The following is a 27,945-nucleotide window of genomic DNA, read 5'->3' on the forward strand; positions in this document are numbered from 1 at the left end:
AGAGACCTAATTCTGCCTGAAGTATTCAGAGAAGGCTTCCTGTGGGAGGTGACAGCAATTTGCATCTCACAGGCTGAGAGGCATTAACATGGTAGAAGTACAGAGTCTAGTAGATAAGAGGAAGGGAAGGAGCTAAGTACAATACATTTATGTTTATAGATATAGGAACAGATACTTTTAGAGTATGGAGACCTAGCCTAAACTTCCAGTCATAGGAGCAAAGGCATTTGCCTGGAAGAAGGACAAGCATGATCAGGATGGAGACTCTTATGTCAGTAATGGAGGTTAGAAACCATTCCTTTTTGATAGCATGATGCCTGACATCCTGTGGTTGGCTAGATCTCCCAGCTCACTCAGTAACCTGGTATGGATCTAAAAAATCACCTGAGGCCAGGTCTGAGTTAGTTTGGAGTCAGGTGTGAGTTAGGTTGGACTTCTTTACTCATAAAAAAAAATATATATATATATATACATATACATATGTATATATATATATATAATTATATAGTTCTATATTAATATACAATATAAATATCACACATAAATATATAAAATTATATCTAACTTGAAAATCATATGCATGTACATGTATCCGGTCTACAAACGGTGTTCTAAAAATGGCACAGGGACACCAGGAAGTGGCCCAGAGAGTCAGGGGCAGGAGTGGCCATGTGGGCTCAAGCAGCGCAGCCTCTCCATCATCTGGCATCTATCTTGGCTTCCCGAGCAGTATTCATTCCAGTTAGAGTTCCAAACAAGTCTGAAAACTAATTTCAACAAGCACCTCAGTATTTCTCCAATTCCTTGCATTGGTCTGGAAAAACTTAGGTGAGGGGCATTCCCCCATGATTTCTGAGCCCCCTTTTCTCCATAACAGGGAACTGGCATCCACAAAGGACAGTAAATGTGTCAATGCAAGTGGGCCATCAGACCGTCCTGGGTCCTACTTTCATTCTCCATATGCCACCTTAGGAGGCACATTGGCTGTTCCTCCACCTCCACTTAACCTTGGCTCCCTCTTTCCCCTGTTACTTGTAGATGTTCTAAGAACTCGGGCCCTGGGATAGGACCCCTGGCATCTAATTGCTGACCCACTCCACTGTAGTATAAGAATTATACTATTTCATCCATTCTAACTTGGGTTTACATTTTTAAAAGAGGTTCAGTGTATCTCCTCATAAGGTTTATTAAATATTCATAATCAGCCTCATTATCTGGGTAAAAGAATACATGATGCCGAAGTTTTGAAGCTATTCTCATTTGGGGAAAAAAAAAATACACAAGTCTCCAACTTGAAAGCCCCACAAGACCCATTTTTGCTGCAGTAAAAGGTTTTGCAGAAGCTGCACCCCTGTCACTCACACACAGAGTAATCACTAGAGATTACCAGTCACTTTCATTATAGGTAATTTCAGGGTGTGTTATTTTGCCTTGTCACTCACATTCCTGGGACCTTGCCAGAAGGTGTCACAAGGAGTAAATCAGGAAGCCAACCAGAGTCCCAGCCCCACAAGATTAAACCCAAGGCTTCACCAGATATTCCAGGCCAGATGGCATCTATCTAAGTATTGACAAGGTGGGGGAAAGGCAGGACATTTGTCCTGCCTAGGTGAGCAACATGTATCAGGAGATGCTCAGCTCTTGCCTTCACTTGTCTCAGCTTCTGCCACACTCCAGAATCTGTTTGTCCAGACTCATCAACATGGGGGGCAGAGCCCCTGAAAGATCTTGCCCCAGTTTCATCTCTCCAAACTCCACTGTCATAATCTACCCCCCCATTCGTGCTGAACATTTAGTATCTCAAAAGTCCCAGTCTCTCTCCAAAAACCTTTCTCCCTCTTCCCTTATCTCAACATCAATCTTAGGTCGAGTACTCTACTGATCCTCACCCTTCCTGAGAGTTTCTCTAAGACTGGAATGCCCCTCCTGTATATTCATTGCCCTATACAGAGCCCTCTCACACTTTTATGTCATTGCCCAGTTTCATTCACTCACACGGCCCTTCTTGGTGAACAATTCCTAAGTATCAAGCACAACAGTATCCATGATAAATTCTTACCATGCAGAGTTTACATTTCAGTGGAAAAGAAAGGCAAGAAAAGGTTATGTTTACAGAAAATCATTATGGTGGTGTAGAGAGATAGAGGGTTGCTATTTTAGATAAAATATCCCTGAGGAGGTGACATGGAGATGGGGCTAAATGATGACAAGTCATAAGCCACATCTCTGGGAAGACATTCAAGACAGAAAGACAGAAATGGTACACTGTGCATATAGCAAGTACAAAGGCCCTGAGGTAGAGGCAAATTTGGCACACACCAGAATGGCAAGAAGGGTAGTATAATACCTGAGCAGGGGAGTGAAAGAGAATGAAGTCAGAGCTGCAGGTAGGAACAGGGCACATTATGTCTCGAAGTCTCTAAGGGTATCACCAACCATGTGATGTTAACTGAACTACCTCTGACTTGCCATTCAGAATAAGATTTCTCAAAAACTGGGTGTCTCAAAGACACAGAAGATGTTCGGGAAACATTCTGCTCAATTGCTAAAGGGACAACACCCCCCTTCCCAGGGTTCTCTTGACACCTCACCTGTGTGTCACATATTGGAGGTCATCATTACCCTCACAGGTGACTATGACATCTCACTGTTTTTCCATGGTCAAACTCCATCTAAAGGACTATGACTGTTAAAAGCATAAACTGACAAGTCACTCTCAGACTTTTAAATATTTTATTAAAACAGTGAGAAAAAAAACAGTCTATGTACTTCCTGTTCTTTCTGCACCTACTTAAGTTACATAACTGAACAACTAAACTCAGGAGACTATACCGCATCCATAGCTCCTCTGCCTCCAATTTACAGGCTCTCCAGGAAAGCCTCAGTCTCCCCAAGTAGCGTAGGCCTTCTTGGCCATCACACTAGGGACAGGCGATGGCAGCACCAGACAGATGGGACTCTGGGCTCCACCTTTTATAATCTGGGTGGCTTTGGGTAAGTTAACCTCTCTAGACCTTAATTTTCACATCTATAATATGAAAACAATGAAAGATATTCTTCTTATAGATTATTCTATGTGTTTACATGTGTGTGTGTGTGTGTGTGTGTGCATTATCTGAAATACTACTTACACAGTATTTACTTGATACCATTTATTTATTTATTGGATACATTATGCTGGTTCTCCAAGTAAGTTACCCCTTGGGCTGAACTTTGCATAAAGGTCTATTTTGTTAGGACAGAACAGTCTCCCTCTCCCCTTCTCTCCCTCATCCTTCTTTCTTTGTCCCTCCCTCACCGAAACCCTATTTCCATAAGGTCATATTCACAGTACCGGGAGTTAAGACTTCAATATATCTTTGGCGGGGGGCGGAGGGGGAGATGCAATTTACCCCTAACATGTCCCCTATGGAACTCCAAGTGGTTATAGGACTAAAAGTTCAAAGCTCTGGAGCATTTAAAAGTGTGATTTCTAAATAATAGTGATAATAATATTATCAAAATTTTAAAAAGCCTGAGTTCCACTTCTACTTCTGATTACTACCGTGACTTTGAATAAGTTGTCTTAATTGTTGTTTTCTCATATGTGTAATAGGACAAATAATACCTGGCTCAGAGAATAGTGCAGGCATTAGTGCCAAGTACAGTTCTCTGAACACTGCATGTGAAAGGATGATGATGATTACAACTGTTAAATAAAGGAAGCTGTCAACATGGAGTCTGTCCCTTGGCTGCATGGGGAGCACCAGCCATGGATGCTATTTCCCCGGTAGTGGTGTGAGTTAGCCTTTCACCAGCCTGACCCAGTGCCTGGTTCCTGGGAAGCAAACTGAGAACTTGGTGAAGAAGCCTGTCTGGACAAACAGAAGGACAGTTCTAAAAACCATTGCCAATGTCTCTGTTTTTTTCCCTGGAATTAGGAAGAGGGGCCTCTGTTGTCAGTTCCGTGACGCAGAACTGGAAGGCAGGAAAACCAATCTCCGCTCAGCGTGCACATCCGAGTTTCTGAGTCCTGCGTCCACGAACGTGTGTTGCCAACCTTACTCAGTGAATGAAGCCAGAATGCAAAACAAACACACAACTGAACGGTGTCATTCAGAAGGCTTGGAATTATTTTGAATGCTTTAGTATACAAAGCAGACTTGGCGAGAAGATGTTTGCACAGGGCATCTTTAAATATACGTAGCAAAGAACAGAAAACGGAGGCAACCATTTCGGTATCTCAAACTGAAGAATGAACTCCAACCCAGGTCTATTTCAGTTATCTCAACTTTTATACCTTGATGAGCCTTGGAAAAAGTGCCAGCACTCCTTTTAATTGTGTGTGCCAACACACCCGGGAGTGATAAACAGAACACGACAGGGATGTACATTTCTAGAAACGGCCCCAATGCCTTGCTCTACTCCGTGTTTGGTGTGTGAGCCAGCAACAGCAGCATCGCCGGGAGCTTGTTAGAAATGCATCAACTTTGGCTCCATCCCAGGTTAAGTGACTCAGAATCTGCATTAAAACAAGATCTGCAGGTGATTCAGAGACAGGTCATAGTTTGAAAAGCGCTCTTCGGCACCAGTCTGCTCTCCTAGCCTGCCCCATGCTGATTCTTGTGTGTGTGTATCTACTCAGCAGCCCGGTTGTACCAGCCAAGGGCCACCAACACGCACTTCTCCCCGTGAAACTCCTCTACTGAAGAACTAGCTGGACCGTGAGAGGCTAGACCTCAGTCTATCTCTTCCTAAATCCAAAAGAGACACCGTCACAAGCCGCAGCGCACATTGCTCGTTGGTGGCAGTGGTGACGAAGAGCATCAGAACTGAAGCATGGCTTTGTTCCCACCATAGATCTTCCTATGAAGATCTGCAGGGGGGAAATGCTCAATCAGCCTCGATCCCAGGCCAGTGGCAAATTAACAGCCATCCAGCTGGTGGCTTCTCTTCCCAGCCAAACAGTGGTTGAACCTAGGCTTCTCCTTCCCAAAAACATGGCATCCAAGGCTCTCCCTGGACAACAAACATGAGTTTCAATTTCAGAGAGAAATGCCCATTTCTTTTATCTTCTGCCTCTGTTGGCTTTAAAGGGATTCTCATTGAAGGGCAGACGGGGAATTTTGCAGCCCTAGCTACCAATATCTAAGTGAAGTTTGACTGGTTATTCAAGGGTCAAAGTGCTTTGCATCCACTCCATTGAGCCTGGACACCTTTTCCATTGATCAGGCCGATATTCTGCTGTAGAACTTTAAATGAACAACATGACAAACACAGGTAAACTAAGAATTAAAGACAGTCTGATTTCCAACATGCTGGCCCCTTGCTCCACTCTTCTGGGGGACGGGTGAACTTGCTTAATCACAACTGGTTTATGGTAAGTAAATGGATGTCAAATGTAGTCCCTCCCCAAATGCAGTATTTTGAACTTCCTAGGGACTGTGTTATAGGAAGATGTGCATTCAGTATTTAAACCCTGATGGCTAGCTGAAGCATTTATCACTGATCGCAACTCATACTATCCATCTATCACTGACTGTGACTTTAAGCACTAGATGGGCTTTTCATTTTTCTTTTGTTGTCCATCCTCAAGTTCTGATCCTGTAGTTTTCTTACTGACCGATACAATCTTTTTTGAAAAAAAATAAAATAGCAAATATAAACCTGTTTGTAAGGAGATTGTTTCTTTAAAAATAAATTTCCTTGCAAACTAAAATGAATAGTCCATTACAACAAATTTCTATGTAAGGGGATTAGCAAAATATTGCATACCCTTCCTTTGGAATTTTTTGGGGAATGTGTAAGGAATTCTGTATACAAATAAAATGCTTCAGCTGTAAGTGTTGCTTATGACCCAATTGCTCTGTGTAAACAGAGCAGTAAACCGTTCCTTAGGTATAAGAGTCTCAAGGAGAGACATTATGTAATTTACTAGAGTAGCTAAGCATCTGTATCGAGTGATTACAGCACATCAAATAAAATCAATATCCATTTCTAAGGAGGCCTCTTCAGGGTCTCAGAGCCTGATATACCACACATTCAATGTCAATACTACTTGTACTCAGAGATGGTCTTATGTGCTCTTGAACTCTGGGGACTGTAACAAGAAAATACTATTTGCTCTGTAGGGGTAATGACCTAGTTGACCATAATAAAATAAGAATGATGAAAGATCACTGCCAGGCCATGAAATCTTTTAGAGCAAGGAGAATATTTTCTTTGTTTCAGAATTAAAATGAGGTGATGGCTAGTGAGAGAGATGGAGACATCATGATGATCATCTAGGCTCCCTGCAAGGTCCCTAAGGGAAATATGTTTGTATAGTTTATCGAAACAGCAGGAAAACAGAATTATTTACTCTTAGCTGGATTTTTATCACCAACCCATATGTTATAGCTGATGTAAAAGCCCATGGAATTTTTTTTTTTCCAAAGCTAGGGGTGAGGAAAACACAAAGAAATGAGGTATTTCTCCTGAGACCTATGATAGAACTGGCTCTCTTATCCTCCCTGGGCAGCAGCACTTGGTCCAATTTTTCTGGATGACATGAAAGAAGAGTAAGAGAAGCCAGAGACAAAGGAAGAGCATTCTGGGCCCTTGGGAAGAGGAAAATACAAATTGCCACATTCCCAGATCATGATGATCTTTCTGATAACTTCTGGAAACTCTACCTCTTAGGTCTGTGATTCTGGGCAATGTTGAGAAATAGTACACATCTTTATTAGGATGTGGGGTACACTGAGATCGGGTGGAGAGGAGCCTAGAGATACACTCCCAGAGTATCAGACCCAACAGCTAGATGTTCAGTATATGTTTCCTGTTGAATCTGAATAAAATCCAAGCAGCTCTAACAATACACAGCTCTCAGAGCACCTGTTTCTGTAGGAAGGATGCTTAAGAGGCACTCTTCAGTTTCCCAAGGCAGAACAGTCAATACCACACTGTGGCATAATTTACAAAATGAAACACCACGCATGCCAAAGGTTGGGAATACAAGAACATCCTAGAACTAAAAGGTCCAGTCCCTTAATAAGCAGACCTGGATTCTTCAATCCCTTATGATTCCAAAATAAGCTTATAAAGGAATTCATCACATAATGCTTATTAAGTGGGTGGCTCATCTCTTGTAATTAAAATAGTTTATTTCTTTTTTTATTATTATTATGTTCAGTTAGCCACTGTGTAATGTCTGCCTATACCATGTCTGCAACTGTTTCTCTGACAAAAAGAAAGCCATAAAAGAGACAGAAGGGAACAAAGGAATACTCAGCAGGCCTGATGACATCATAGCAAGTGCATAGTCAATGTTTAGTAAGTACTTTACTGACATAATCCTTGGAACCACTCAGTGAGTAGGTTCTATCATCATTATTGAAGAGGTAAGTAAACTGAAGCACAGAGAATTTAATCAGCCTGCCCAAGGTCACACAGTAAGTGGCAGAACACGGATTCAGACTCCCACAGCCTGGCTCCAGAGACTCACTCATACTCTACTCATACAGATTCTACATATACACAGAGAAGTAAGACAGAACTTAAAGGTCACAAATTCAGCCTTCCTCCTTTCAAAAAATCATTTCTCGTTTATTCCTTCTTCATCTCCCACGACATTGTGCGTGAGTGTCTCCTGTCCTCCTTTGCTCATTTCTGCTACTCCTGCAAAAGAGAACACAGGAACTCAGCAGCCCTTCCCTAGTACCCCTTCATAGTGGCCTTCCTCCCCTCTGATCCTGAGAGTATCCTCTCTTGCACCACTAGGCTCTTCCCTTCCAACGAGCCCATCACATGCCCTCTGTGCAAGAGCATCTGAGAAAACCCGTGCCTAGTTCAAAGGTCTGGAGCTTTGGCCAATATAGAGCTTTCTAACACACTAGAGGGTGTTTTCCTAGTTCAGAGACACATGAGATGGACATATCAATGTACATTTGCATCCTGCTCCTGGCACACAAGCTGTCTCCTTCTTAGGATACATTCTAAAATGACTGCTCCTTTAGCCAGCAATTCCCCACACTCATTGCATCACTACCCAAGGGCCGGGATACATTTATTGCCCTCATTTTCATTTCCTTTGCCTACAGAGAAAATAATAGTTTTCAAGATTAGGGTCTGTAAATTGACCATTATCCAATTCCGTTTCTAGCAAAAGTGATACCAATGCTCAGTACTTTACATGTCAACATCTCAAAGCCTAGGGCATATATTAAGAAGTAGAAACATCTGTAGGCTTTTCTGAAAAAGGAAATATATGGCATGGAAAGAACAAGGATTGCCAGAATTTGCTCACAGACTACCACAGAGGATGCAGAAATGGAATGACATTAATGGCCCCAGTCCAACTTGGATGCATAATATAGTTCATATGGACATCCTAATCCTGTGGATTGAATGATGCTGCTGGTTTATTTTATTTTTATGGTTGGCTCTGCTACAAAAATTGATATTTGCGATGTATTTAGAGGATATCTAAACAGCTGGTTGAAAAGTAAGTAGATTCACTCAAACTAATTCCAGTAACACTAATTAAGTAGTGAGCAGGGAAATCTGGTCCTTGAGGTTTATTGAATTTTCTGTTTGACTTGGGGTTACCAGACAACATGTCTTTGTTTCATCTTTGCAGTTGAAATTTTTATTTTCAAAACTATATCACTCTGTTTACTTGGTGAAGCACCCTGAGCATTATTTCATCTTCTCTTGTCATGTGGGAGTTCTGAAATGGCCTTCAGTTCATTTTTCTGGCTATTGGCATTAACTTTAAAAAGACTTGCAGGTGTAGAAGTCTGGAATGTGGGATATCTTCCTGGGATTGTCTTAATTTCCAAAAAATGGATTATTCTTTTCCATTTTTCTTCAAAGCAGTGATTAGGTAACCTTATTTCTTTCACCACATGTAAAAATGGATGATTTAAAGATGGGTTAATTTGAGTTTTTATTTTGAAATCACCCAAAAAAATGGATATAAAATACTCTAAAACTTTGTTCTTAAAAAAAAAAATCAAAATCAAACTAATTTATTTGCCAGTAGACAGAGACAAAGCACAGCTCTCTTGCTTGACTGTGGTTTCGAAAAGGTGAAATCATGTTGACTAGAAAATTATATTAGCAGTTATGGAAGATCTGGAAACTACTGGTGCATTTTTTTCTCCCTCAGAGACCAAGAAGAGTCATGTATTCAGCCATAGGATTTTCTCGCAATATATGCTTCAATCTATCACCTGTTTTGATCTTTAGAGAGCAATGGATATATTGCCCAAATGCAGAAATTACAGCAGGTTAAATGCAAACCTCGATTCAAGTACAAGTGCCCAAGATAAATCATATTTTTGTCCCCCCAAAAAACTGATACATCTTTGTTCCTAGACACCTGTTAGCAGCCTGTAGCTCATCAGGTACAATGGTCCATCAGCAACAGGAGGGAAGGGGCTTCAGTGCTAGACAGAAAAGAGATTCTCTTTCCAGGTATGAGCTTTTTCAGAGAAGAAAAAGAAGAGTATACGTGACAGCAAATTCTACCCAGGATGCTTACTATGGATGGAAATCTGCTCTCAGCTTTTCACAGTCCACTGCTACATTTTATTCGTCCTCAGTGCGGCACCCCAGTATGCTAGAACATGTCAGCAGAATGGACCTACATGTTGTCACACCCTCCTCATTCCCTTTCTCCACTCTCTGGATGTGCAATAATTCCATTTTCTAAGATGAAGCAGATGAGCAAAACCAAAGTTTCCTGTATAAAGAAGAGACTCACCGTGGGTCAGACAGGAGTGACCTAGCTCTATTAGCTCAGTGGTCTTGGGAGTTAGATTTAAGCTCTCTGTGCCTCTCTTTTCCCATCTGCAAAATGGGGAGAATGAAAACATCTTCACAGATCACTGGTGAAAATGATCTGTCTATAATGCTTGGTGCCATTCCCTGGCATCAGAAGCACACTATAAATGTCAACCATTACCATTATCAAGCAAATTCTCTTTCATCAGCATTTCAAATTGTTCCCTCACTTTGCAGTTTCTAGCAGCACTTGAGACATGCTCATTCTCTACTCCCTCCTCTGTACACTATTCTTACAATAGACAAAAGAATCTTCATAACATCATATGGGGGTGGAAGGTAACCAAAAAGAAGGCCTTGGAACAAGGCAGCGCTAAAAGGAGTAGAGAACAATTATCTCAAGCCTCCAGAAAAGCTCAGACCTGAGAAAATGGCATAATGAAAGGTAGCCAACAAAGAGAGAGAGAATGATTAACATAGACCCCAGGGAATTGGGAACTGAAGCAGCTTACTGAAAGCATCCCAGGAGTAGGACTGGAAATGGAAGTGAAAAAAGTCAGGCATCTACTCACACAGAAAGACCTAGAGAGGATACCTGAGCAAGGACCACTGGCCAAGCCAACAGTCTGGACTTCCTATTTGGAAGGATGTCATTGACATCTGTTCCAGAAAATAATTCCCTGAGGAGAAGGTCATGTAAAACTGACAGATGGCAATGACTGACTTTGGAGCAGCAGTCTTTGGTGGCAATTTTGCTAATGTTGGCAACCTTGTTGTGTGCATGATTCGTGTAGGTTTTCTGCCAGGTTGAAAGTTCTTTGAGGGTTAGGGTTATACCTCATATGTTTGTACACCTGTACCAGCCCTAGAATCTGGAATGGAAGATGGCTTATGTTAGGGACTTGGTAAGTCTTTACTGACTGTTCTATCCCCTCCCAGTGAGGCAGGTAGTTGTGAGATGGAATGGTGTGCGCATTATGGCGGTTTGAGGTGACATAACCCTGGGGACTGTAACTATCTTAGAGAATAGTAATTATTTGGAAGTATTCGTCAGAACAAAAGAGTGCTATTCTCTGTTGCAACACAATAACCCATATTTTTAAGATGGCCCTGATATTAAGAATTTTCTTAATTAAGATAAATTTATTTAAAATATTTAAGTATTCCTTTAACCAACATTGTTTCTTTAGCCAAACTCCATTGACTAAATTAAAATTAAAGTATTTGTTTAGCCAAGCTCTCTTATCTAGAGACCACTCTTATTTTCTGAAGTGATAACAAAATCTACCTTTTAACTATGCACCTCTATTTTCTTTGCAAAAGTATAATCTCCTTACACACTATATATAGACCAGGAATGTTCTTCCCCAACAGCCTAACAGATTGCACTGAAGCTGGAGTTCAGAACTGACCACTCTCTAGTACACAATAGCAAAACTGGCAATTCCAAGTCTCATATCCGTTTTGTGCTTAAATCACATCCTATGAGATGTGTTCATCCTGTGAAACAGGTAACCAGCTATGTTTAGATGTAACCATTCTTCTGAATTCCATTTTAGTGATGATAATTATGCTGGTTGGATGGTAAAAGTGATGGAGGTGAATGGTGCGAGGGGTGGGGATGAGGGGGGAAAGCGATGATTATAATTTCTTTGCTGTCCTGCACTGTCCCTAGTATCACCATCCTGATTTCGCCAACAACTGAAAGGCAAGGAAGCTGGTGCTTAGGGGTATATTACAAGATACAGATTACAGAGCAAAGCTGGGATTTAAATCCCTGAAGTGTGACACGAGAGACCTCTCCTTAACCACAGATTCACATCTCTGCCCCTATCACTGACTTGGGTGATACTACCTTTCTCTTCTTTTGGGGAAGGCAAAGTCTGGACATTTGTCAACTTTTGTTTTATTTCATTTTGTTTTGTTTTGTCTTTGCTTCCAGCCATAGACTTATCTCCAAATTTACAGAGTGGATTAGGATCACACTGTCCATTTCAGGTCTATCCTCCAAGTTCCTACAAACGCTGTGTTTCTTTCTTAAAGTATCTATCCTGCACTTACTTGTTCCTCTGGGGAGAAGAAAGGTGATTGTGAACAAAGGACTATCACGTGCCAGATTTGTTGTCAGGGTATTTCACTGTCTGTAAGAGTGCTTCTCAGCCTCCTGGAACCTAAGCATCCATGCTGCCACTTTAGTCACTGAGACTTCCTAAGCACATCACAGGATTCAGCGCCTCCCGCAACAAGCTAGACATACATGGGGATTAGAGAATGGAATTCTGGGGAAGAAACCAAGGCAGGACAGATGCTAGATGTAAAATGGAATGAGTGACAGAGATGTCCTGACTTATTGAAGCTGACTATGCCTCCCTGCCTGGTACGTAGTAGACATCTGGAAAATGTTTGTTGAATAAGAGATAATCTGTGCCCCCTTGACATTAGCTCCATCTCTCTTACTCCTTTCTTGCTTTATCAAAACTCATACTTGCAAGAAGGTAGGGATATCTGATGTGACGTTGGATGTGTCTGTTAATCTGTCTAATCCTCAGATGTCCTTTGGTAAAGTAGGGATAATATTGGTATCTGTCTTGCAGGGTTTGCTGAAAGTATTAAAAGGGTTTGTAAATACCAAATACTCAGCAGAGTTCCTAGAACATTTTAAGTTCTAACACGACAGTAAAAGTACAAGCATTTATACATCCCTATGTTTCTTAACTTCAGGGAAAGAAGAACTATTGAGAATTAAAAAAAAAAAAATTAGTGTTTCATCATCTCAGCAATGTTTGCTGAGGTTAAGGATTCACCCTACATTGTTTGCGATCAAGTTGTATGACTGCACTTGGGATGTAACAGATTGTTCTGGGTATGGGGTACATAAATCTCTGGAAAACATGGAAATTTGAGTGGTCACTGCTGAGCGTTTGCTAAGCAACCTGGGTCATATGGACCCAGTGTGCATAATTATACATTCATGTATCATAGACATGCATAGATAGCTTCAGGCTCAGTCTTTTTGACAGAATCGATTTGGTAGTTGCCCCAGTCTTCAATTTACTTTGTCAGTGCAGACACCACTCAAACCTTGACTGCAAAGCTAAGGACTAAATAAATAGAGGATAAGTCACTTCAGTTCATCTAAATGATTTTGGTATGTGCTTCTCAGTTGATATCCAATTACTAAATCAAAATAGATAAAAGCAGTACATAAGTACATGCACATTTATAGGCTCTAGTAACTGATTTCGCCCATAACATAATGGCACTGCAGGAAAGGTTCCTGGAATCAATAAGTACCAGTTCTAATATTGCACAAAAATGTCATGGACTGTATGTAGGAGTAGCAACAGCCATTGATTATGTGTACAAGTGTGTCCATATGGTTAAAAAAACTGTCATTTTTGTCATAATAGAACCTGCCAAAGTCCTGCTTCCCTCTTTGGCTCCCGTTGACTAACATAATCTCTCAAAGTACAAGCGCTCAGTGATACACTTTTGCAAAGATGAAGTAGTGGCTAATGATGGCAATATAGCTGGAGAGAAGTGGAAAAATGTTGACAGTGACTTGGCAGATTCCTTTGTCAATGAATGGAGAAATGCACTAGGTGTTCTGACAACACCTTAAGCCTCCTCAAGGAAAGTTGTTGGCACCCTACGAGCATCCAAACACCGAACAACTAATTTGGTTTCATTTTACAGGGAGCCTGACCTTCTGCTGTGGAAGGACCCCTTTCTCTAAGAGAAAGGCAGCGCACACACAATTGAGTCAGTGTTATGTGTGTGACATTCTCCAAACACATCCAGAGAAAAGCCAGATCACAGCCAAACTATATTAAAATTATACTAAATCCCATTCTAAGTGTCTCACATGTATGAACACCTTTTATCCTCTTAACGCCACTGACACTATTGTTACGTCCATTTTTCAGATAGGAACAGGTCCAGAGAGATAAAGTTACTTGCCCAAGGTCATAAAATTGAGTGGTGGCTATCCTTGTATGTCCATCTTTTCCACTGCTCTACTTTTCACTCTTGTGGCTCTTTTGATGATTGCTCTTGAATTAGATCATCAGGATTCTACACCCGATCACAGAAACAACTGCCATTTGTTTTCATCTCTTCTCTGAGATACAAAACTGTCTTGAGAGCACTGCTTCCTGGGGGCAAATGGTATGAGACAAAGGTAGGGCTAGCTCTCAGACAGATTGTGAAGCACACATTTTTCTTTGGAGATGACAGGTCTCAAGCTATTTAATCATAAAACTTCTCAAACATTCAGAGAAGTGGAAGGAAAGTAGTATAAGCCACCACCAAGGCTGAACAAACTAATATTTTCCCCTACTTGCTCCATCTGTACCTAAGTAATTTTTGCCTTGAACCATTTTAAACTGCAGATACCATAAATCTTTACTCTAAAAAATTTAGCTCATCGTAAAAGCAGACATTCTCCGACCTTACCATCATATAATTATCTATCTAACCAAGGTCACAGTAATTCTCTAACATCATTTAGCATTCAGTTTCTGATCTCTAGTCTTCAGAGTCTCTCAGTCTTTCCTGATAGAAGGCACCCTTCCATTTCCTCCATCTAATTTCTCCAAACCCAATGCCTTGAACCCAGCTAAGTGCTCATTTCCTCAAGACCTTGCTGATTTCTATAGAGGAGAATTCCAGTCTCCTGTCCAAATGCCTTAATTTACATCATAAGTGGTCTGATCTTGAATGCAAAGAGGAACAGGCAGTGTGGCCAGTTCCATTAAGCATTAGCATGGCAAAGAGAAAATGTTTTAGCATTGATGCTAAATTGATGTAAACCATCAATTTAAAATCAGGAATTTGAAAGGTATATCTCAGGATTGTTAAATCATCTTAAGCTCCTTGAACTAATCTGCATACTGAAGGGTCATTATCAATCCACCCCATTCAAAGTAACAGACTGGCAATGTGTGAGACAAAAGAAGAGAAGAGAAACGTTTCTAGAGAGAACACTGAGGTTGGAAAGTATGGAACTATGAGACACCTGCTATGGTTGGGCACAGACTATGTTGCTTGGATTGGTCATGAGAGCCCAGAGTGGTAAACCAGTTTGCTATATTAGCTCTGGGCCATAATCAATTTCCAGTATACTCTTCTAGCACCTCTAATAGAAGCCACTATCGTTACTCATGCATGGTGTGGTTAGGCATCTGTTCCCTCCATCTTTTATCTGAATACAAAGTCTCTCGTCTGTTCCCTCTTGTAAGCAGTGTTATTATTACTTACTATAAAGTCAAAATTCAAATGTTCCCATTTTCCCCAATACAGCTAATATTTTGGGGGTTTTGTTTATTTTTAATTCATGGTCCAGTCAAGGATCAGGCACTGCATTTAGTGTTTTTGTCTCTCTAGACTCCTCTAATCTGAAACAGTCCCACGTCTTATTTTTGTCCATTATGATACTGACATATTTGAAAAGTTCACCAGCTTTCTTTTAGCTTTTAATCATTTGATCCATTTCTTTCAGACTTCCCAGCACACTGTTTTAATTATAGAGCTCTCACAATTCTGTAACCTATTCTTTGTGCTAAACATTATTAATGCTATGGCATAAGCTTTCCCAAGTTGCTCCATCATAACACTGAAAAAATTAAAAAAATATATAATAACTACCTTTGATAGATTTAAATGTCCCATTAAAGAATGCTTTAAAATTTATTTATTTATTTATTTATTTAACCCCCGTCTAGTTTGAGATTTAGATTCTTCAAAACTGCAAATATTATTTTACCTCTTCCTGAACATCTTTGTGGAGATAACTTGGTCCTTATTATTTTCTATCAATATTCTTAATACTTTTTTGTTTAAATGCTCATTTTCCTAGTATTAATTTATACAATTTACTATTTTACTTTTTTAAAAGTTTGTTATTTATCTTGAAAAAACAACAAAAAACCCTTGAAATTTACTGTTGTTTAATGTTAATGTCTTTGCTCATAAAAATTTACTACTGTTAAATAAATGAGCAAATCAATATGCCAAACTAATAATAAGGAAGGAACATTCCATCATTACAAAGTTCTAATATTGAAACTGACATAATAGGCTCAAGTCTGAATATGAGCTGGTGAGTTTTATACATTGTGGAAGCCGATGTTTGCCACTTGACTGTTACATGCTCAAGCTTTACAGTCCATGCCTAATTTAGCCACAGGGGAATCTGGTCTATTAGACTGAGACCTCTTTGAGGACAGGGATATGTCTTATTCCTTCTGTATCCCCAGCAACCAGTGTTCAACATTTAGTAGACATTTGCTTTAAATTTGTTTTAAACTGAAGTTTTAGCTGATTTCTGTTATCTGGAGCAGATTCCAATCCTTCTGTCTTCCAAAGCCAGTATGCCAAAACATACAGCCTATGAAATACTGCATCCTTCCTCCTGAACAGAGATTCAGTTTTCAGGCTCTGTCTTTTGCCTACCAGCTTAAAATGAGTTGGACTCCAAGAAAGGAAGGAAATGTTATGTCTTCATCTCTTCCCTTTGCTGTGGCCAGGTTTTCTCTGGTTTCTTCTCTTTGTGCCCCAAAGTCAACCTAATTGAATCTAACAACACTTTTCTGCAATGTCACATACACCCCCTCTTAAATTAAATATCAATTAATCAATCCATCAGTCAAATAAACAATGTAGCTCTGGCCTCATGACATTGGCAATTCCCCATGACAATGGCCTTAAAGGCTCTTTCCCATGTTTTCATGCCTAAGAGAACAAGGTGTTCACAAGGGCACTGCTGGAACTATGAGATGCTTCCTCAACTATGAGATGCACCCCCACTGGAATACTGTCTTGGAATTCCACTTATCACAAACACAATCCTAATCACTCCATCAACTCCTAGCTGGTCTCCCTGCATGCACTTATCATCCACTTCTTCTCCCCAACTTATCCTTCAGGTAACTATCGGAACATTCTCTACTTCTTTCAAATATTGGTGAACTTCTCACAGTTCATCTTCATAACCGAAACGCTACATGTAACATAAAATGCCCTTGCCAATTGGAGATTAAATTCCCTAATCATCTTCCTCAGCATTCTTTCTTCTCTCATGAACCCTGTCCTCTTTAAATGCTCCACACATTTCGCCATTCTCTCCAAACACTCAGCCTTTTCACAAAACATGCCTTTGGCAGTGGCAGGTCCTCCACATGGAATGTTCTTCAATACCTGTACCCTTGACTTCCGGGTTCCCTGGCAGAGAAATGTCCACAATTAACTGCTCAGGATACTCCTTGCACTTTGAGACCTCCCTTGAGTTTATGATGGCGCCTTCTGCCAAGTTGGAATTCCTGATGCAGACCACCATTTCTGCTCACTCTCTTTATTCCAGCCATTCTGGCTTTTCAGATGCCAACCTCAGGGCTTTGCACCTGCTATTGACTCTATGATCCAAGAATTTTCGTAGTTTCTCCCTCATCTCCTTCAAGTCACTGCTCAAATGTCATCCTCTCCAAACCTTAACTATCACCTTTCCTAGGACAGCAACATCAGCCTAACCTCTAACCCCTTAGTCAACATTTTTTTCACAGTGTTTGTGATTGCCTGACATCAGCATAGAGGTGAACCTCATTATTCACAGGTTCTCTATTTCCAAACTCCTTTACTTGCTGAAATTGATGTGCAATTCCAAAATGACTACTTGTGCTTTTAGAGTTATTTGCAGACATATTCAGAACAGGGAAATATTTGAGTCATTCAATGCACACAATCTCAGCTAAGGCCGAACAAGGTGATGCTCTGCTTTGTTTTAGCTCTAAGGGTGAATTTGTAGTTTGCTTAATGCCTAAGTTTTGCATTGTTCTGTTTTTGTCAGTGATTTTGTTGTTTAAAATAGCCCCCAAACTAAAGTGCTATCTAGTATTTTTGAGTTCAGAATGCATGTATTATTTAACTTTGTTCAGGCATGAATTATAATTCTCTTGGCCATGAGTTCAATGATATCAATCAATAATATATATTAAATAAAGCATCTTCAAACAGAAGCAAACATAAATCAACGTTATGTCTTGATTGGTTGATAAAATGTTATGGTCAGAATCTCATAGGAACCTAACCTTGTATTTCTCCTAGGAGCAATGGTTCACTATTCCATAATTCAGTGTTTATGGCAACTTTATAGAATATAACAACAAATAACAAGAATTGGTTGCATTTACCTTTTAAAAAAATTATCTGTCTCTCTCCACTAGGGTGTAAGTACCATACCATCAGAGGCTGTGCAGCTCTGTAATGTGGCTAAATTTCCCTGCCATATGTTTGACACATAGTAGGTGGTCAATAAATATGTGCTGAATTGCACTGAAGCAGGAGTTGTTCAAAGATAGAGACTATTATCCCCTACCTCTGAGCCACCGGTTTTTAACTAAACTACCATTAGTACACCATAAGCTCTTAGTAATGTTAGAATAAAGAAAATAGAAATGAATGAATGGACTGTGAATGTCCTACCCCAAAAATAGCAAGACCTGGATTTTAGCTATAGCTTTTCATCCAGAAACTCTAAGTACTCCTCTGCTACTATTTTGTCACTACTGCCTTATTTGTAACATTATCCTTAAGACAGGCTTTCATGCACAGCTTCAGTCTTGGAGGCACTACTGCATCCATAATATGCTCCAGAATGCTCATATCTATAACAGACAGAAATTGCAAAATACTCAAAAGCTTTTTAATGCCCAGACAAAGTGCATAACTAGAAAAAGGAGGAATCTATGATGCAGTAATTGAGTGCATCCTTTTTGTTTCTAGGGCAAAACATATACAACCTCAATTAAGCTACCCAGATTTTAACTTGGCCAACCTTAAAGATGTTTCCTAACAGAGACCTAGTCTATTTGCTTCCAAAACATCTTCCAAGAACCACGTAAACCTCTGCTTGATGCATTACATCTTAAAAAAACAAATTAGATTTCTTAAAGAAACACTAGAATGTTCATTGGCCATTTTCATGGAAGAATTGAAAATTGATTTCCCAATTTTAGCTAGGCTGTTTTGGGCCTCTGTGGCTGCTAAAAGGGGAAGACAGAATACCGTGATTTAGAAGTTACAAATGAAATCTAAGGAGCAATAGCTTTGTACACGATAGCACCAAGTGGGGCATTGAGTGGGGGCGGATGGGAGGGGGAAGCTTGACAAAGCCAACAACGTTCCCCCATGTTCTGTGGTGGGAGTGGGAGGTGAGGTGAGGCCATCAGAACTCTCCTTCTCTCCTAAAAGGCTCCTAGATCTGACAATGACTTCAGAGAGCAGAAGCCTCTCTTCAGTGATTCTTCAGTACCAACACTTACTTGGTATCACACACTTACTAGCACCAGGGAAAACAAGGGTCTGTTCCAGTCTTCCAACTGCACTGCTAAGGTCTGAGACATACAAGAGCGATGAGCAGTAAGTGACACACCCTGGCTGTGCTAAGCATGGCCAAGGAAAAGTAGAGAAGCCATGAGATAGTAGAGCAGGAACACCTAACTAGTCTGGAGGAGGTTGGGAAAGGCTCCCTGAATCAGATGACTTTGAGAAACTACAAAGAGAACAAGGAGTAGGAGGTAACAAGTTTAGGAGAAAGCTAGTAAACATTGTAGGGAGGTACTTCAAGTTGAAGATTCAGCTTCAGAACCACCGATGGCTTCCCCACGGCCTCTCAGCCACCATTGCCCTACCTTGGCATTCAAGGCCTTTATCAAGAGACTCCATTAGGAATCTAAATAACCATAGGGAGTGTGTCTTGTTCATCACTATCTCCAGTGTCTTGAATTTGGTATGGCAGCATGCATATTTACTGAAATAATTTTCTGGACCCTCCTATCAACCTTCAGTTCCAGAACTGACACTCCTCCCCTTGTATGTTGATATGAACATGGTATAATTTTAAACCACCTGCATCCTTCTTATATTTTCCCATTCGTCATCCAGATGAAGTACCCATTTCACAGAGAAGGCTTCCCAGGCTTAGCACAAAACACCCGCATTCAAGACAGGGTTAGTTAGCCCTCATCAAATATCTTTAAACACTTATCCCAGGCCCTATAATCATTTCCCCAACTATAAAACAAATTCCTTAACAAAAGGGACTATACCCAACTCATATCTTTGTTTCTAATGAAAACAGAGCAAGCACTTTGCACACTTTTTCTAAGGATTTCTAGGATGTTGCTTCTCTGTTTTCTTGAACTAGATTAATATTGTCTGCTAATATGGTAGACTGGTCCAGTTACCCATTGAACAGCCTCTCTCATTCAATGTTGGGGAAGGTACCAGTTTGCTTTGGGGGCCCCTCCCAGTGGGATTCTAACCTATGATCTCCTGCCTTATGCTGATCATGTTACAGAGGAAAAACAACAAAGGAAATACCAAGCCCTTGCTGAAAGCACATGGCAGTCCTCTCTAAATGTTGTCAAAGAATCCAAATTTACAATGAAAAAGAATCGAACAAACAGCTTGCAAACTTCCAAGCCTCTTTTGCAAGATTAGCATGTATTAAAGTAACTGGTATTTACCAGGTGCTAAATAATATTTTATTAGATGGATGGTTGGATACATGGACAGAAATTCAGATTCTGGATCTTTGGTGACTAGATTAGAATTACTGGTGATGTGGAATCCTAACATATTTAGCTGGTTGTATTTTCACCCCTGCCAAGTTCTTTGTGAAGAAGTCCAGCTAACTAACATAAAGACAAATACTCTAACATCCTCCTGACAAGTTGCTGCAGTAGAGCTAGAGGTGGGACAGAGAAGTTGCAGAAAAGTCTTAGATTTTCTTAGATCAGTGTTCAACTTGCACAATTGTGAATGCCTCATTTTTTGGTAATCATACTCTCCATTCTTGGGTTTTCCATCTTTTTGGCTGAGTAATGTGCTACTTTTAGATGACAATCCATTAAAAAAAAAAAAAAAGATGTAGGTAAAATCATAGTATAGGAATTTTACTAGCTCTTTTGAAATTCTGAGTGGAAATTAGCAATTGAAGGTAACATATACTTACTTGCCCTTAAGTAATGGGCTAAGGACATTTACTAATGAAACAAGCAGGAAACAAGCTAGTGACCACAGAAATAATAGCTTAAAATATTTCCTTTTGTTTTAGTAACTGTAAACTATATATGAAAAATTTCATCCATTTCAGGTATTTTTAGGGACACCTGGGTGGCTCAGTCACCTGCCTTCAGCCCAGGTTATGATCCCAGGTTCCTGGGGTCGTGTCCTACATCGGGTTCCCTGCTCAGTGAAGACCTGATTCTCCCTCTGCCTGTTGCTCCACCTGCTCTTTCTTTCTCAATCTCTCTCTCTCTCTCTGAGACAAATAAATAAAATGTAAAAAAAAAAAAAAAAAAAAAAAATTTTAACAAGCAACAACTGCAAATTATGGTTGATAGGAAAACAATGGCAGGGGACAGGGGAGCACAGATACCACTTAGAATAAGTTCATAGAAAAGTCAGTTTGAGCCAAGTTTTATCAGGCAATAAACCAGTGTTTCCAAGTTTGATAAGCTTTACAAAGGATGGAAGTTAATAAGCAGGACTAACATTTAAGAAATAATCACCTGGCCTCTTTCCTTTGACTTGCTCAAGGTTTTAATATTTTTTGAACCTGGTACAAAAAAATAGGCATTTATAATTCCTGGAAGAGAGCTCAATACCTAATATGTGCTCAATAAATGAAAAATAAATTTTGAAACGAGATTTAAAGTGAATAAAAAATGAAATTTTACTTAACAACCTCTTTAAAAAACAAAATATCTGACTAAATTAAGGTAAGCATCCTACAGATGATTATGCTGTCACATGGGGCAAGTGTTTTTCAATGGATCAGGGTTCATGCTGTTCCTTAGTATCTCACATTGACCCACTTTGCTCATTTGTACTTTATGCCCAGCCGCTATAGGAGAATTCCCTCTTAGAGAATCATAAAGCAGAACATTATGTTAATAGCCCTGAGAAGCCCCACACATGTCCATGTGCACACGAGAAAATGTGTGTCAGGTATATATGTAGAAACAAAATTGCCCAGTCAATGAATGCCAGGTGTATCCTCCGCTTTTCTAGGTCTTTCCAAATGGTTCCTACATGGCAATTATACCAACTTCCACTCTTACCAGAGTGGTCTAAGAATCCACACTTCACACCCTCACTAGTACGTGTATCAGTGCCAATACATTTTTTATTTTGCAGCGGCTAGGCATGAAATGCCAACCCTTTATTGTTTTAATTTGCATTTTCCAATTGTTGAAGCTGAGCATTTTTTGAGTGTTTTTTTAATCTACAAATTACTTTTTGAGATCATTTGATTCATTTTTTTTAATTAGATCTCTTGTTAGTTTGTATCCGTTAAAAATTTTATTTAACAATCCTTTGTCACTTAATTATACTGCAAATAATTAATTCTAGTTTATAGTTTTTTATCATTTAACTTTATAAATGATATTAGTTTTCAAATTGCATTTATTCTAGCATTGTTTGCAATTGAAAACAATTATAAAGTAAGTAGGTCCCATCAATTTAAAAAAAGAACTAGAAACTTTTGCTATGCTTATACAGGAAACTATATAGTAATTACGATTACCAAATCAACATAAATAAGTATTAAAACCACAATGTTACATGAAAAGCAGGTTGTAAATGGATATGCACAGTGATACCATTTTTGTACAATTGAAAAAACACAAAGCAAAACTCCCTATATTTTACGGGCAGCTACACACGCAGTAGCAGCATGGACCTCGCTGGAAAAGATGCCCACATCAGGGGAACAAGCTGGGATGGGAGAAGGAGGGAAGCACTTGCAGAGAGGTTGGGGACGTAGGGAAGGCTAGACTGTGCTTTTTCTGTGGGTGGATGGAGGGGCACCTGAAGTAAAGATGTAAATATATCTTTTCAAGGCTCTTTTCAAGGCTGTGATAAACTATTGTCTACATTTTCTGTGGCTATTTGAATCACTTTATACATACACTGATATATATACATTTTATTTTCATATGCATTTAAATTTTTAACAAGATCTCACAGAAATATATGGAATACAAGTTCCTTATTATGTAAAAAATAAATAAATTAAATATGGGTAGAGAAAAGAGCGTTATTTAATCTTACTTATTCAAAATTACATATTTATTTACTTATGTTTCCCGTAATTCAATGTTTCTTATAATATCCATAAGACTTTTTTTCTTCTCCATTTATTATTATTTTTTTCTTTACTTCTATAGTCTGGGTTTTAAGTGTTCCATGGAACATAGTGAGAAATGACACTTCCGTGAAACTAAAAGACTCATGAGAAATTAAAAAGAAAACAAGTAGTTCACTTGTAGTAGTTCAAGTTAATGTAATTCAAGTAGTTCAAGTTAATGTCAAGCCCACTTTGATTTTGACAAAACACCAACAGTAAGATGGAATGTCTAACGTTTTAAAGGAGAAGAAGTATTCATTCCAAAAGCTAGAACCCATAATACTGCCTCATCATAAACATCAACTCTGATGTAAGTAACTTTTAAAAATTCTATATGGACCCTGCTGTATATTCTTAATGTTCCTTGTAACTTTATAAGAAAATCTTGTAACTTTACGAGAGAAAAAATTCAAACTATTTTAAAATACTAAAAGTACATTTCCTTAGAAAGTGTTTCACTGCACAACTATTTTGAGCTAAGCAATTTTCTTTTCTAGGCCATAAACTGCATTGGTATTCAAATAAATGGAATTATCAGACACCACTGGTACTTACCTTATTTACTCATAGGGCCAGAACATTTTAAAAATAAACATTATAAAACATTGGGTATTTCTCTGAAAAGCACATAAATCACCATTCCAGGACCTACACAACGCCATTAGCATTTTGCTGCAAAGTTCCCCAGCTATTCTGCCAAGATGGCATGAATTGAATTAATCATTTGTATAGAGTTTTGTAATTTAGAAATACCTTTACCCATTATGTTGCCAAATGAGAAACTGAAATATTTCATACATTCATGCCATTAACAGGCAACAAGGTAACAATTATTCTAACCATTTCTATAAAGGCTCAGAGAGGTTCAATGTCAAGTGACTGGTCAAGTCACACTTCAAGTAAGTGGACAGAGCTAAATCAGAACCTAAATCAGACCAGCTGCAACATGGTCTTCCTACTGTGGTCTGGAGAGCAATCTGTAGATTCAAACATTAGCCCCATTTTGGAATGCTGGTCCCTCTGAGACTCAAACCCGTCCTGTGTAAGGCAGGGATTATAACAGCATTCACCTCAAGGCTTACATACACAAGAAGATAATCCATGCTAAGCATCAGTGAATTTCCATTACTATTATTATCATTTTGAATTTTTTACAACATAAGCTCATCTTCATGATGGTTTAATGCAAAACAATGCTCAGCTTTACAATTTAAGGACAATATTTTCTAACTTCCTTATTCTTTTGGTGAAGACTTTTCTGGAGAAATTGGTGTTTTCAAGTAACCTGTTTGAGGAATTTCAAATATGTTTTACTTTTTTCACTAGACAGTTATGCTTATATGGATAACAGTCGCACAATAATTACATGATAGTGGTAAACTCAGATATTTAGGTCATTAAACCTCTGGGTTTTTTCTTGGATCCCCCCTTTTTGCTGAGAATAATTATTATATTACCATTTGACAAGACAGGCTGTGATTATTTCTAACAACTACCTACTGGAGTTTTTAGCTATGACACTATAAATAGACTTCGTAGTAAAGAAAATATTCTTAGAAAGTTTTTCTCCTTATACTCAAACCAAGCATATCAGTGAAGACAGTGAAGGCTCTGTTAACAGTGGGGCATTACTGACACCATGTATTTATCAAGGACAATGCAGCATGACCCAGCTCATGACTAGATTTTCCAGAGGACCTCTGTGTTTCTTTAACCTAGTTCTAGTTAATAAATGCAATGTGATTTAATAGAAAAATGAGTTGGAATCTTCTAATCTGAATTTACCAGGAGGAGAGTCTGAATTTTTAATCCAGGAAATAAAATCTGTCTTTATGTATAGTGTACACATGCGTATATGTATCTGTAATATACTAGCTGCATTACCTACTCAAAGTTCAGCTACAAACTCTTAGTATGTTACTGTGGCTTCTCCAGTCTCCTGAATTCTCATATGAATCCCTACTTAAGAGGTGTGTAAGAATTCTTGTTACTTGTTTATAGTAAATGAACAATACTACTTAGAATAGAAAACAGTAAATAAAATAAGCCATCAGTAAATGCCACTTAACAGTTACTTTGTGTCCAACAGAAGCTGATGAAAAACTACTAAGAGTTAGTGAATTAAGAACATGTCACATCACAATAGTTGTATTACTTGGTATTGAGAGCTAGAGTGTAATACTTCAGAATCTTGGTGTCATTTCCAGCATGAGGACAGGAAAGGGTCTGACTTGCTCATCATCTGCTCTTCAGTGCCTAGCCCCATGTCTGGCTTATGGTAGGCAACTGATGCATATCTACTGAATGAATGAATGAATGAATGAATGAGTGAATGAATGAGTAGAGCTGAATTCTATAATCACTGTACCAAATAGAAAAGTAATTGATTATTTAAAGAAAACAAACAAAAAAGGTATGCATGGTAAGATTTAAGTGAGCCTCAAACTTTGATGGAAGTCATTCCATAAATTACCATTTATAACTTATTTATAACTTACTGAGGATAACTCTGTGCAAGTCGGTCACCAGTAATTTGATGGTGTGAATCAGAACTGAAGAAGGCACTGGTTGACCTAATCTGTAGTCAACTGAAATCAGTCGCCGTGACCCAGGACAGAACTGTCCCACGCAATGGCCATTTATTATGAGAAGGTTTGGGAGAAGATCACACAACAAAATACACTGCAATGTGGGTGGGCCCTTTCAGCTTAGGGTCAGCTGATTAGAAAGCACAACATCCACTAATTAATTTACTAACCATTATAAACCTTAAAGAGGGAGGTTGGAGACATCTCAGAATAGAGAGCACAGATGGTTTGAGAATTGCTGGGCACTGCAGATGTTAGTAGACAAAACCTTAGAAAGCATCATAGGAATCCAGAGTGATGTGTGTTCCTCAGTGGGGCATGGTTCCATCTTGACATTGCACCCAAGTCATCCCAGATCTAAGTCTGTTTCTACCTTTGCAAATAAGATCATTGCTACAACTAACTCTTACATTTTTTTTCCAGGCCCTGCTGCAAAAAAGAAGTATGTCAGTTATAATAACCTGGTTATCTAACCTGTTTCATTCCATGGAACCATGGAGGAGGAAGACCCTCAGTTATTTTGTCACCCAACCTGGCATAGGACTCTTTTGGTCCTACCCGCTGCCTATCACTGGAGGAGCATCCCCAGCCAGGAGACCAATGTTAGAGGATCCAAGTGTCCTACACAGCTGCTTTATGAAATATTCTTACTTTATCTTGGCTTAATAAGTCACTGGTATCAGCACTGCCAACTCGGCTGCAATTTTGGATCTTCCCTGCCACAGGGAGTGTTGAGACTCAAGTCCCACCCAGGCTCTTTAGGATGAACCACCGAGAGCCACAGTGAACGTTCTGGGGCTGACCTGTCTTTCTATGTATGTACTTCCAGACTGCAAGGTTTTGAAATTTTCTGTACAGTTTGTGAGGACTTTTGCACTTTGCCATCTGATGTTGTACCTCAGTTCACTGTTTGTTTTCGAATGCCTTGTTTCCATAGAGCCCTATTCTCTCAGACGGCAGAATATGTGGAAAAATTTTGCAACAAGTTAAATGTTAAAAAGATCTCGGCAGACAAAAAAAAAAAAGAAAGAAAATTAAAACCATGTATGTAATGACTGTATAATTATGATTATAATACCACTGCAAATCATGTTGTTTTTTTTAAGACAAAAAAGATATTTAAAGACCAAAAACTGTGCTGAGAAAGTATGCCCCACCTCTCTTTGGTATGAGGATAGGTCCCATGAAAGGAAGGTGTTGGCTGAACTGAATAGAGGTCTTGCTCTTTGGAATGCATGCCAGTAATGTATTTTACAGTACATGTTAATAATTTATGTTCAATATTCGTATTTGTGTTCTCTTTTGTTATTTTAATTAAGGTATATGGATATTTTGCAATAATTTTAATAATGATTAAGCTATTTGAAGAAAAGAATACAGATTTTTCATGTCTTGAGGTTTTGTTCATGCCCCTCTATGACTGACCAGTGTGATAAGGACTTTAAAAAAAAGCATGTATGTTTTTTACTGTTTGTAATAAGTACTTTCGTTAATCTTGCTGCTTATGTGCCAATTTAGTGGAAAACACCCTTGCTGAAAAATTCCCCCTTTCCATTCTCTTTCAATTCTGTGATATTGTCCAAGAATGTACCAATAAAAAACTTTGGTTAACTTTTTTATTTCCTGAAATAAATATTTTTAGTTGTTTATCCCCTTTTAGTTATAGCTTATTTCATGAAGTCTTAAGTCAGGGAATACTGAAAACAACCAAACTTGTTAAAGAAACAAGCCTTAGCTCACAAGTGAAGTTATATCTGAAATTAAAATGATAAACCTGTAGGGGCTCAATGCTCTCATAAAAAAGGAATATCACAAAGCCCATGCATTTTGTTTCCTTAAAATCAAAGACCAGACAGCCTTCAGACACTGACTCAGCAAGTTACCCATCAAAAATAACCAAAGTGTGCCTAACTGAACCTAACAATAAAAATTAACAATAAATAAAAATAAAAAAACTGCAGAAATGAAAAAAAAAAGTGTCAAAGGGAAGAGAAAAAAAAGGAATATTAGCTTCAATAAACAGTCTGGGGGCAAATGAGTGAAAAGATAAATATCTCTGTGAAACTTAATCAAAGGATCTAAGTAAAGATTACTACAACAATGCATTTGTCTATACGTCCAAACAAATATGGTGGCCATGTTGACACCAAGATTAAGATTTGGAGTTCCCCAAACTCATATGTAAGAAACACCCTCATGGATAAACTCACACTCATTTGGGTGTCATGAGCACAAAAGAGTATCAATTTGCAAAGGGTGACTCCGATCTTCAGCATAAGGGAAGGACCCCAAAATCCATTTCAATGGATTTAAATGGCCCATTGTGGATCAACTTGTGACTGATTTTCTACTGTGTCTAGAATCCACCAAGCTCTTGCTGTTCTCTTGGCCCAGGAAATCTGTATACAAAGCTAGAAA

General features: G+C 39.0%; 1 protein-coding gene across 2 annotated transcripts in view; it reads left to right on the forward strand.

Moving 5' to 3' along the window:
- GRM7 (glutamate metabotropic receptor 7) overlaps nucleotides 1–27,144 on the forward strand; it is an 874,189-nt gene extending 847,045 nt beyond the window's left edge. For both annotated transcript variants that reach the window (XM_032867455.1, XM_032867457.1), the window contains one exon: nucleotides 25,951–27,144. Coding sequence is in view for 1 of the 2 variants with exons in the window: in XM_032867457.1 (XP_032723348.1) it covers nucleotides 25,951–26,000 (50 nt within the window). In the remaining variant the exon portion in view is untranslated. The remainder of the gene's footprint in view (nucleotides 1–25,950) is intronic.
- The last annotated feature ends 801 nt before the right edge of the window (nucleotides 27,145–27,945 follow it).

Source organism: Lontra canadensis, unplaced genomic scaffold, assembly GCF_010015895.1.
Source record: "Lontra canadensis isolate GAN:19392208 unplaced genomic scaffold, GSC_riverotter_1.0 scaffold34, whole genome shotgun sequence".
Taxonomy (NCBI): domain Eukaryota; kingdom Metazoa; phylum Chordata; class Mammalia; order Carnivora; family Mustelidae; genus Lontra; species Lontra canadensis.